General features: G+C 45.9%; 1 protein-coding gene across 2 annotated transcripts; it reads right to left on the bottom strand.

The window, feature by feature from the left end:
* Window positions 1–202: 202 nt before the first annotated feature.
* LOC114592234 (uncharacterized) lies at window positions 203–8,096 on the bottom strand. Of its 2 annotated transcripts, none has more exons than XM_028720266.2 (4): window positions 7,989–8,096; window positions 4,738–5,583; window positions 3,816–3,936; window positions 203–2,134 (listed from the first exon to the last, which is right to left on the bottom strand). In XM_028720266.2, exons 2-4 carry the CDS (start codon window positions 5,455–5,457, stop codon window positions 1,281–1,283), a joined length of 1,695 nt encoding a protein of 564 aa, XP_028576099.2. In that variant the 5' UTR covers window positions 5,458–5,583; window positions 7,989–8,096; the 3' UTR covers window positions 203–1,280. The 2 variants fall into 2 exon arrangements, with proteins under 2 accessions (XP_028576099.2, XP_028576100.2); XM_028720267.2 differs by having other exon boundaries at window positions 203–2,131.
* Window positions 8,097–12,228: the final 4,132 nt, after the last annotated feature.

The raw sequence follows: 12,228 nt of genomic DNA, 5'->3' as shown, positions 1-12,228 counted from the left end.
TCCCCATGTGTTTTCTTCTTTGCCTTCCTCAGTTTTTTTTTGGGGGGGGCTCCTTTTCATTTCCTGCCTTCCCCCCTCACCACGTTCATTAAGAAAACTAAGGATTTGTTTTAGGCAGTTTACTAGGTAAAAGAAGGAACATAGTCCATATAAGCAGCCTCTTTCCTAGGAGTCTGAAGCAATGTTCTGTCAGAGGATACAGTTCAACTTTCAGGGATGATCAAATTTATTATTTTAACTAACATACAAGTTTTATTTCCAGCATACTGCACTCATATTTGGGGAGGGGTGTTTGTGTGAGGTCGGGCTCAGCTAAGTAGCGTTCGCTGTCAGTGTGACATCTTGAAGAGGGCCTCCCCATCCCAAAATCTGAACCCGTGTCCACTATGCTACACAAGCTTAGCAAGTCCTCCTTCACTGGCCTTGATCGCTCAACAGAAGGAGAGGTTTGCACAGAGCCCTTGACTTTTAGAGAAAATGCTGCATGCAGGAGGGTTTGCTATAACACACACACACACAAAAATGCCACATCTAACAGCATTGGGAGGAAGAGACAGGATCGCCAAATGATGGAAGCTTGCCTCCACGTCAGCTGCCCAATAAACGGGGTGGGGGGTGGGGAGAGAGACACCTATATCAGCCACTGCCGATAGCAGCTCTTTGCACCTCTCCCCTTTTCAGAATGGAAGGGAAGGCGGGCATCCAGTCCGGGCGTCCAATGGAACTTGGGCATATTGAAAGGGGGCGTGTTCACTGCAGGAGAGGCGGAGTCAGTACAAACAGGAACTGAGTAGGAAGAGCAAAGAGTCTTTTGTGCATTGTGGATTTTTGAGGGGATATTTACAGAGAACTTTTGCAGGCACCACAGGAGGTCCCGGTGGGTATACCAGCACCCTCAGGCTGACACATCAGAAACCCTGACTTAAATGAACATTTCTGGCACTCATTTTCCACTGTGTCCTTGTACCTTTCTAAACAAGGGGTGGATCTCAAACCCATCTTTCCCCCTCCGCTGTGAGCACGCCTATATCATAGGGCTGTCATACATACGAAATTTCCCAGGATTTGCCTGTTGAAAACAGCGCCCGGGCAGAATTTTCAAAAATCGGTTAGAATGTCCAGAAAAATCTGGACACGTGGCAGCTCAAATCAGCAGTGTTGTTGTTTTTTTGGCAAATTTGCTAAAAAAATAGCTTTAAAACATTCTCTTTTTTTGCGGGGAGATCTTGTTCAACAACATCTGTGTCTGGATTTTTGCTTTTTGGAATATGGCAAGCCCACTATATCATGTCCGCAGTGTGCGACTCCACCCGTGTCTGAGGAGGCTGCATTTTCCCTGCGAGCTCTCCTTTCATCCGGAGCATATAGAGTTTCTCCCCCGTGTGGAGTCTCTGATGAGCAATGAGGCTCTGGCTCCGGTTGAAGGTCTTCCCGCAGTCCGAGCAGATGTACAGCTTCTCTCCTGCGTGCGTCTTCTGGTGCGTGATCAGGCTCTGGCTCCGGTTGAAGGTGCTCCCGCAGTCCAAGCACTTGTACGGCTTCTCTCCCGTGTGGATTCTCCGATGTGTGATGAGGTTCTGGCTCCGGTTGAAGCTGCTCCCGCAGTCGGAGCACTTGTACGGCTTCTCCCCGGTGTGGATGCTCCAGTGCCTCGTGAGGTTCTGGCTCCAGCGGAAGGTCTTCCCGCACTTGGAGCATTTGTACTGCTTTTCGCTCATGTGGGTTCTCTGATGTGTGGTGAGGCTGCTCCTCCAGCTGAAGCTCCGCCCGCAATCTAAGCAGGTATACGGCTTCTCGCCCGTGTGGCTTCTCCAGTGTCTTTTGAGGCTTGACTTGAGACGGAAGGCTTTCCCGCAGGCGGAGCAGGTATAAGGCTCGTCTCCTAAGAACGCATCGTGGCCTATGGCATCACTCGAGCTTTCCTCACACACGGCGGGCACATCCCTGCTCTCTCCTGTGGGGATTCTCGGTTGACCTCCAATACCACCTGCCTGAGGAAGTACAGAGTTCTCTCTCCGCCTCTGCGTCGTTCTTTCTTTCCGCTTGTTTGATCCACGTTGATCTCCTGAGCTTTTCTTCAGCTTTCGAAGCTCAGCTTCCTCCAAATGCACCCCATTCATGTGTTCGTCACCTGCTGAAGTAGAGAGATAATAAACAAGGTGGGGAAAGTAGAAAGGAAGAGATGGATTATGGCGATATAATGAAGAAAAATGTGACAGGAAAGGTTTGGGCAAGAGAATAATACTGTCTTCTGTTGACGTAATACCTCATAAAAGAACATAAGGCCTTATACTCAGGGCTTGTCCATACTTTGGCTTATCCCATACCAGCAAAGCATAGGTCTCAGCAGTTTCCCACTTTTCCCATGCTTTCTAGCCACAACTCTGAGTGGTTTTGCGCATGCCCCACTACTTTCCACCAAGAAAACCCTCTCTTTAGTAATAAGTCGGAGCAAACATGTGGAACGCCCTCCTGCCAGATGTCAAAGAGAACAGTATTGAAGAACATCAGAGCCCACTGAATCAGGCCAGTAGCCACCTCGTTCAGCATCCTATTCCTACAGTGGCCAACAAGATGCCTCCGAGTATCTCACACAATCTTTGTGCAACAGCCACACTTGCCCCACTTGTGATCCTAAGCAACTGATATTCTGAGGCATGTTGTCTCCAACAGTAGGACACGGCTAGCTTGGCTAGTAGCCCTCTCCTCCATGAATTTGCCTAATCTTTTAAATCCATCCAAGTTGGTGGCTGTCACTGCCTCGTGTTGGAAGCCAACACCATAGTTTAATTATGTGCTGTGAGAATGACGTTATTTAGTCTGTCCTGAATCTTCTAACATTCAGCTTTCTTAGATGTCCCTGAGCTGTAGTGTTATGAGAGAGAGAGAGAGAGAGAGGGAAAAACCCTTTTTCTCTACCCACTTTCTCCTCACCATGTGTAATTTTATACAGTCAAACCTCGGATCCTGAATTGCCTCCGTTTTGGAACGTTTTGGCTCCTGCACATCAAAAACCTGGAAGTAAATGTTCCAGTTTTTGAACGTTTTTCAGAAGCTGAATGTCCAACGCAACTTCTACTTGAGTGCAGGAAGCTCCTGCAACCAATCGGAAGCTGTGCCTCGGTTGCTGAACATTTTGGAAGCCAAATCGGCTTCCGGAACAGATTACGTTCGACAACCAAGGTTTGACTGAACAACTACAGTGGTACCTCGGGTTAATAACTTAATTCGTTCCGGAGGTGCGTTCCTAACCTGAAACTGTTCTTAACCTGAAGCACCGCTTTAGCTAATGGGGTCTCCTGCTGCCGCTGCGCCGCCGCTGCACGATTTCTGTTCTCTTCCTGAAGCAAAGTTCTTAACCTGAGGTACTATTTCTGGGTTAGCGGAGTCTGTAACCTGAGGTACCACTGTATATCTTGTCTACTCTTATTTGTCTTTTCTCCTAAAGTAAAAAGCCCCAAATCATAAAATCATAGAATTGCAGAGTTGAAGGGACCAACGAGAAATCATCTAGTCATTTGCCCGAATGTGGGGCTCAAACCTATGACCTTGAGATTAGCTAGTGTACTGACTGAGCTATCAAGTTGTTGCAATCTTTCCCCATGATCTTTGCTCCATTGCCTTGACTCATTTTGGTTGCCCTTTTCTGAACTGTCGCCAACTCCACAATATCCCTTTTAGGGTGAGGCAACCAGAACTGGACAAAGGATTCCAAGTGCAGTCACTTTAGACATTCCCCCCGAGTAGGAACCCCCAAATTAAAGCCCTGCCAGGCTCTTTGTGGTAAGCAATGGATTGTAACAACAGGTCCTTACTTGGGGAGCTGCAATCCCTTTCATCCTCCTGCTTGATCTCCCTGTGGGGCTGGCTCTGTGAGGTTTCCAACAAAGCCTGTTCATCGTCAGGGAAGCTGACTGTGATCACGTGAAAGTGCTCCTGAAACAGCAAACAAGGAATTATTAAATTTATATAACTCTCTGCCATCGTGCATTCCTGGTCTGGGAAACGCCTAACATATGACAGTAAAAACTCGAAAGCATTTTGAAGCAGTAGGAAAGGGGTTGCGTTAGGGCTGCCTGTGAGCTACCGAGCCAAATACATGGGTTTAGTACAAAGCCCAAAATGGTTTGGGACCTAAGGGAGGGAGTCCCACAATATCAACCTTCCCGGGCCCTACAATCAGCAAGGAAGGCCCCATTGGCAGTGCTGCCTCTGGCTGCCACCCGGTTTGCATTGACCCATGACAGGACCTTCTCGGTGGTGGTTCCCCATCTGTGGAATGCTCTCCCTGGTGAAGTGCCTCCGTCTCCCTCATTGTCGACCTTCAGGAGCAATTTAAAGGAAGTTTAAGGAAGTTAAACTTGCTTTAAGTTTAAGGAAGCCCGTTTCTCAGCTGATCAAGGCAATTTGAGATGGCGATATGTTGTAGCTTCCCAAATGCTGCCAACACAGTGCAGGCAGGCAGGCAGAGAACAGTGAGGCAGACGCTGTGCTGGCAGTGGCTGCAATATATCCCCAGTTCAAAAAGTCTGAAACCAGTATCGTGGTTTGACCATCATACTGTTTAATTGCAATATTGCCCAGCTCCAACTACCAGCGGAAAGGCTTCTGGCCTAGAGAACCCAAGGTTCCCAGGCTACTACGAGAAAGGCCTTGGGCCTAGAAAGCAAAAGGCTCCAATGCCAGGACAGGCAATGTCATTTTGCCCATTTCGAACTTCTCTCCTTTGCCCTTCACCTGTTCTTCCTCTTTCTTAGCATCTTGGTGCCTCAGCAGAAAATCCTCTGCCAGGTCTACCGCCTGGGAGCAGGTCTCTGGGCCACGCTCCTTCACCCAGCTCTCCATTTCCTGAGGGAGGACAGCCAGGAACTGCTCCAGGATCACCAGCTCCAGGATCTGCTCCTTGGTGTTCCTCTCCGGCTTCAGCCACCGGTGGCAAAGATCCCGTAGCTGGCTGCAAACCTCTCTGGGGCCTTCGGCCTCCCGGTACCTGAGCTGCCTAAAGTGTTGGCAGGGTATATCTGAGCTGACGGCGGCCTCCTCGTTCAGGATATCATGTCTTTCTCTCTTGTGGCCTCCTCCTTGCACCATCGAGTCCTGTTGACTCGGTTTCTGAGCACATGGCAGGATTTGGGCCAATTGCTCTGCTGCAACTACTTTAGCATCAACACAGAGAACAGTTTCTGGCAGCGGTGGGATTCCCTGTCCGGAGCAAGGGCCCCGATTTGTCTTCATGAACTCCTGCAACTGAGCTTCATATTGGTGGGACCAGAGACCCACATCTGGTTCTGCTTTAACAGATAGGGCTGTCCACTGACGCCGAAGAGCTTCTCCCGTTTCCTCTGATTCCGGCTGGGGGGCAGCTGACGGCTCATCCTGGGTCTCCCTTTTAAGTCCCATCGGCACATCCTGAAACTGGAGACCAAAGGCTGACGAGGATTCATAATCTGTAGTCATTTTCCTCCGACGGGGGGAGAGCCAAGTGGAAGCCAACCTTCAAATCTCACAGGAAGAGGCAACCTGCGCCTGAATCAGAGCCTCCAGAGATACTTTCTTGAAGTCCGTAACTGGAAGCCCTTTCACCTGAGGGAGAAAGAACACAGACAAACAGGAGTTAGACAGTATATTTGCAGGGATGGGGAGCCTGTGGCCCTTGAGAAGCTGCTAGACTACGACTACCACCATCCCTGGTCACCTGCTGTAAAGTATGGTTAAAGATAAAATAACTGAGTGTATAGAGGAGCAATTCTTGCTGAAGCAGAAACAGCACGGCTTCTACAAGGAGAAGTCCTGCCTTGTGAAGCTTTTAGAGTTCTTTGAGAGTGTCAGCAAGCACACTTAGGCTTTCAAAAAGCTTTTACCAAGGCAACTCACCTAAGACTCCTGCGTAAGCTTAGCATAATAATAATAATAATAATAATAATAATAATAATAATAATAGATGGTTCCCTATGAAGGATCTTGAAGACATTTCACAATACCGTACTATATAGATATAGATATATTGCGCTTGGGCTATTTCTCTCTCATGCATATTTATAAAGTTAAAATGATTGCTGCCTATGAACAACTGCATATCCAAAAACAATTAAAAACCCTTACATATATAAAAGTGGATTTGAAATCCAACACAGGCACAGACTGGGATGATGATGATGATGACAATGACAATGATAATAATAATTTTATTATTTGTACCTCACCCATCTGATTGGGTAGTGATTTGTGGGAGGGAGCTGGGCATGTTTAGCCTGGAGAAGAGGAGGTTAAGGGGTGATATGATAGCCATGTACAAATATATAAAAGGATGTCACATAGAGGAGGGAGAAAGGTTGTTTTCTGCTGCTCCAGAGAAGCGGACACGGAGCAATGGATCCAAACTACAAGAAAGAAGATTCCACCTAAACATTAGGAAGAACTTCCTGACAGTAAGAGCTGTTCGACAGTGGAATTTGCTGCCAAGGAGTGTGGTGGAGTCTCCTTCTTTGGAGGTCTTTAAGCAGAGGCTTGACAACCATATGTCAGGAGTGCTCTGATGGTGTTTCCTGCTTGGCAGGGGGTTGGACTCGATGGCCCTTGTGGTCTCTTCCAACTCTATGATTCTATGGTTGGCAAATTTTTAGGTAACATTCAGAAAGGAGCAACTGGACAGGGCAAGTGGAAGAAAGAGACCTCCCCCAAGAAAGATTGGACTGAAAACAGAAACTATGGGAAGAAGGGAGAGTAAAACTGATGGTCTTACTGGGGAAGATAATTGGGAAAGTGATAGTAAACACTTTATTTATTTACACATAACAAAACTGATGTTGCAGCAGAGCTGCGTCTTAAAGGTAAAGGGACCCCTGACCATTAGGTCCAATCGTGACCGACTCTGGGGTTGCAGCACTCATCTCGCTTTATTGGCCGAGGGAGCCGGCGTACAGCTTCCGGGTCATGTGGCCAGCATGACTAAGCCGCCTCTGGTAACCAGAGCAGCGCACGGAAACGCCGTTTACCTTCCCGCCAGAGCAGTACCTATTTATCTACTTGCACTTTGACGTGCTTTCGAACTGCTAGGTTGGCAGGAGCAGGGACCGAGAAACGGGAGCTCACCCTGTTGCTGGGATTCGAACCGCCGACCTTCTTATCGGCAAGTCCTAGGCTCTGTGGTTTAGACCACATTGCCACCCGCGTCCCTTAAGCTGCGTCTTACTCCTACTTTAAAAAATGGCATTGTCCAGGGGAGGGGAGTGTCTGTGCCACACTAGTGGTGAGGAGCCTCTTTTTACAGCAGCAGTCTGCCCCCAAATATTAGGTGCCAGGGGTTAAACAAGGGCAGACGAGCCATTTTCATAAGAACCTAAGAAGAACTCGCTGGATCAGGCCAGTGGCCCACCTAGTCTAGCATCCTGCTCTCACAGTGGCCATCCAAAGGCCCCACTGGGAAAGCCGCAAACAGGATTCAAGCACAAGACCACTTTCCCCTCCTGCGATTTCTGGCACCTGGGATCCAGAAACACCGCTGCTTCCAAATCTGGCAGGGTAGAGGAGAGCCCTCTCCTCCACGGAAAGCCACCTAGGTTGGTGGTCTTCACTGCCTCCTACATAGCTGTCAACTTTTCTTGCGACGAACCCTCTTCGGAATAAGGGAATTTTCCTTTTAAAAAAGGGAAAGGTTGACAGCTAGGGCCTCTTGTGGGAGGGAGTTCCGAAGTTTAACGATGTGCTGCAGTTGGGAAGTCCGTCCTTTTGCCTTCACTTCCAGTGCCAGGGGACAAATGGACTGCAGGAGGACCTCTGACCTGCTCTGCGCGCCGTTCCCACGTGCACTGCAAGGTTTGCTCCCTTAAGGGAGAGGATCTAGGGGAGAAAGGGGGTGCTTCCCTCCTGCACCCCCACCCGAGCCCCCAGCCCACCCCCTGCCTCTCCTTCTCTGCACCCTGCGCCTTTCCAGCACCCTCCACCCACCCAACCTCCCTTTATTATTGAACTCGGTGTCGGCTGCTCACCCTGCTCAAAGCTGCAAAGGAGCCATTTCCACCTCTCCAGCGAGTAAGAGGAGTCCATTACTGACCTCCCTTTCCGCCCGCCCCCACCAGCTTTGTTGAGCCTCTCTAGGAATCGGATTCTTTGGATTTAACCATTATAGACCCACTTGCAATTCCCTCCGCTCTCCCCCCGCCCCCATCCCTGCAAGCGGTGCCTCCCGGGCCGAATTTCAGGGCTTGTTTGCTGCATTTGTAAGTAAGCGAAGAAAGAATGCATATGGATATCTAATGGGAGGGTGCATAAGAACATCGAGTCCCCGCAGTCTAAAATTCCCAAACTGCACCCATGCAGTGATTTAAATATTTATTTTATTTTACTTTTTTAAAGCAAAACGCATGCAACTTTTTTTTTTAATTTTTTTTATTAAAAAAAAGTATTTAACATAATTATTACAAAATATAAGCAAACTATTGCAAATACATACATACATACATACTGTATATATTTCAAATAAGCACATATATATATGAAAAAAGAAGAAATGAGAAGAAAAGAAAAAATAAGAAGAAAAAGAAAAGAAGATAAGTTGGAAGAATTTCTTCCAAGTTTATTCTACAAATATCTCAACATGAAAAAAGTAATAAAATTTCATTGGTTGGCTTCCATTGCTTACACTGCACTTCCTATATACATTTTAAGCAAGATTGTATCTGTTATTCCGTATTTTTCCCATACATTCTCACACAAATATTGTAATCAATAAGTTTTCTAAATCTTTCATAAATCTATTCTAAACATGCAACTTTTTTTGATGGAGGGGGTTTGGTCTTTTTTTATGTGAGGCTCCCATGACACTGTCAGCTGCATAGTAGGCAAACAGATTTTTTAAAAAGAAGAAAGAAATACAGAAAACATAGGAAAAAATAAGAACCTCACATTTTATTGATGGGTGTTGTTAAAAACTTTGCAAATTAGTTACATATAATATTTCTTTTTTAAAAAAAGTTTTTTATTTAAACTTTTCAAATTTATACATTTCATTAGTTTTACAATCAATTTAACATTTCAAAATTTGACTTCCTTCCCCCACTTTCTGTGGTTCCTTACATTTATTTTTTAATTCATTTAACTTGCTCATTTAATTATCTATTGTAAGTATATATCTTCTGTAAATATTCAATAAACCATTTCCATTCTTTCATAAAAAGTTTGTTATCTTGATTTCTTATTCTTCCAGTAAGTTTTGCCATTTCTGCATATTTCATAAGTTTTTGTATCCATTCTTTACTGGGATGCATATAATATTTCTACAGCCGTTGCCAAGAAAAAGTAAAATACAATACAATAAAATGGAGAATAAAGGGAAATATATCTAGCTATTTAATATGATATTTTGTCAGTGCAGTGGTATCTCGGGTTACAGACGCTTCAGTTTACAGTTCAGTTTACAGACTCGGCTAACTCAGAAATAGTACCTCGGGTTAAGAACTTTGCTTCAGGATGAGAACAGAAATCATGCTCCGGCGGCAGCAGCGGGAGGCCCGATTAGCTAAAGTGGTGCTTCAGGTTAAGAACAGTTTCTGGTTAAGAACGAACCTCCGGAACGAATTAAGTTCTTAACCCGAGGTACCACTGTATTATTGTGATAGTTTTCCTTTTATTTAATCTTGCTAGTTCCCCAAGAAGCCTGGGGCAGCAGTGCCCTCTCTGCCTGCCTGCCTGCCTCTCTCTCCCTCTTCACACACAAACAATTTATCTTCACAACAACCTCAAAAGGGTGGTTAGACTTTAAGGTAAGGGCTGGCCCAAGCTAATGCAGTCAGCATCATGGCTGAGTGGGAATTTGTTAAGGGCATCTCAAGTTCCTAAATGCTGGAAAATTACAAGGATATCCAATGAAGCTGAATGTTGGAAGATTCAAAGGGATAGCTTTGAAAGAAGATGAGACAAATTCATGGAGGAGAATGAATGGACTATGCAGAATTAGACAAATTGACAGGAAGGATTCAAAACCTGCGGGACCAAAGATTCTTAGAGGACTGGAGTAAATATTTGAACTATTTGAAAAGCAACTGTAATAAACAGATTACGCTAGTAGGACTGCAAGATGTTTTGTAAGGAGGATTGTGCGAAATATTGCAAGGAAGATTATGAAAAGAATACTAGTTAAGGATAATTAAAAGGAATAGAGAAATTGCAGATTAATGATAAAGAATGGAAAATCTTCAGAGGTAGTTGACGGAAGTCTAAAAAAATTGTATAAGATAAAAATGTATGTTAAATGACTTGGAAATGATATGTTAAAAAATTAATTAAAATGTACATACTGTATATATTTTAAAACATGGAGGAGAGGCCTATCGATGGTTACTAGCTATGAAAGCTATGCTCTGCCTCCACCAGTGTTTTCCAAACTTGGGTTTCCAGCTGTTTTTGAACTACAGTTCCCATCATCCCTGACCATCAGTCCTGCTAGCTAAGGATGATGGGAGCTGTAGTCCAAAAAACACCCGGAAACCCAAGTTTGGGAAACAAAGCCTCCAAGGTTGGAGACACCAATGCTTCTGCATGGCAATTGTTGGAAACCACAGGAAGGGAAACTGCTTGAACCTGCTTGGTGTTTGAGACCAGGATGCTGGACTAGATAAGCTATTGGCCTGATTCAGAGGCTCTTTTATGTCCTTATGTAGAGCAGCTGATCTACAAGGCCGGCTTAAGCAGTGGACTGAGAACTCCCAGAAGTGCAAGCTGGATTTCGAAGGGGCAGAGGAACCAAAGACCAAATTGCAAACATGCGATGGATTATGGAGAAAGCTAGAGAGTTCCAGAAAGACATCTACTTCTGCTTCATTGACTATGCAAAAGCCTTTGACTGTGTTGACCACAGCAAACTATGGCAAGTTCTTAAAGAAATGGGAGTGCCTGATCACCTTATCTGTCTCCTGAGAAATCTCTATGTGGGACAAGAAGCTACAGTTAGAACTGGATATGGAACAACTGATTGGTTCAAAATTGGGAAAGGAGTATGGCAAGGCTGTATATTGTCCCCCTGCTTATTTAACTTATATGCAGAATTCATCATGCGAAAGGCTGGGCTGGATGAATCCCAAGCGGGAATTAAGATTGCTGGAAGAAATATCAACAACCTCAGATATGCAGATGACACAACCTTGATGGCAGAAAGTGAGAAGGAATTAAAGAACCTTTTAATGAGGGTGAAAGAGGAGAGCGCAAAATATGGTCTGAAGCTCAACATAAAAAAAAAAGATAATGGCCACTGGGCCCATCACCTCCTGGCAAATAGAAGGGGAAGAAATGGAGGCAGTGAGAGATTTTACTTTCTTGGGCTCCATGATCACTGCAGATGGTGACAGCAGCTACGAAATTAAAAGACGCCTGCTTCTTGGGAGGAAAGCAATGACAAACCTAGACAGCATCTTAAAAAGCAGAGATCTTCACCTTGCCAACAAAGGTCCGTATAAAGCTATGGTTTTCCCAGTAGTGATGTATGGAAGTGAGAGCTGGACCATCAAGAAGGCTGATCGCTGAAGAATGGATGCTTTTGAATTCTGGTGCTGGAGGAGACTCTTGAGAGTCCCATGGACTGCAAGAAGATCAAACCTCTCCATTCTTAAGGAAATCAGCCCTGAGTGCTCACTGGAAGGACAGATCCTGAAGCTGAGGCTACAGTACTTTGGCCACCTCGTGAGAAGAGAAGACTCCCTGGAAAAGACCCTGATGTTGGGAAAGATGGAGGGCACAAGGAGAAGGGGACGACAGAGGACGAGACGGTTGGACAGTGTTCTCGAAGCTACCAGCATGAGTTTGATCAAACTGCGGGAAGCAGTGGAAGACAGGAGGGCCTGGAGTGCTCTGGTCCAGGGGTCACGAAGAGTCGGACACGACTAAACGACTAAACAACACCACCAGCTTCCTCCAAAGAAAGAAGGGAAGAGAAAGAAAGGTGCACATAACCGGAAAATTCCGTTGGTGTTTTAGTTCCCCCGTGCGCTCTCCATTTCCTGTCCTCTCTAGGAATCTCTAGCTCAGGCCCTTTAACCCCTTTAGTACCACAGCTGAGTTGATGGTGGGGTTGCATTGCCCTGGGCAGAGCGGGGCAGTAGGGGAACTTCCAACATGGGCAGAACTTGTGCTTGGGACAGCTTTTGAGAGCCTGCGTCACGGCAGGCAGGAATATGAAGGCTCCGGTGGGCCCTCTGAGCATATGCAGAGTGCATTCATTGCCCTTGGGGAGGTTGC

This window comes from Podarcis muralis, chromosome 2, assembly GCF_964188315.1.
Source record: "Podarcis muralis chromosome 2, rPodMur119.hap1.1, whole genome shotgun sequence".
Lineage (NCBI taxonomy): Eukaryota > Metazoa > Chordata > Lepidosauria > Squamata > Lacertidae > Podarcis > Podarcis muralis.
Note: the sequence above shows the minus strand (reverse complement) of the source record. Positions and strands in the feature narration are given on the sequence as shown.

Coding starts and splice junctions, on each gene's coding strand:
- LOC114592234 (XM_028720266.2), bottom strand. CDS start 5,457: ATGACTACAGATTATGAATCCTCGTCAGCCTTTGGTCTCCAGTTTCAG. Junction 3,937..4,737: donor CTAAGAAAGAGGAAGAACAG/GTGAAGGGCAAA, acceptor TTGCTGTTTCAG/GAGCACTTTCACGTGATCAC. Junction 2,135..3,815: donor AAGGGATTGCAGCTCCCCAA/GTAAGGACCTGT, acceptor TCTCTACTTCAG/CAGGTGACGAACACATGAAT.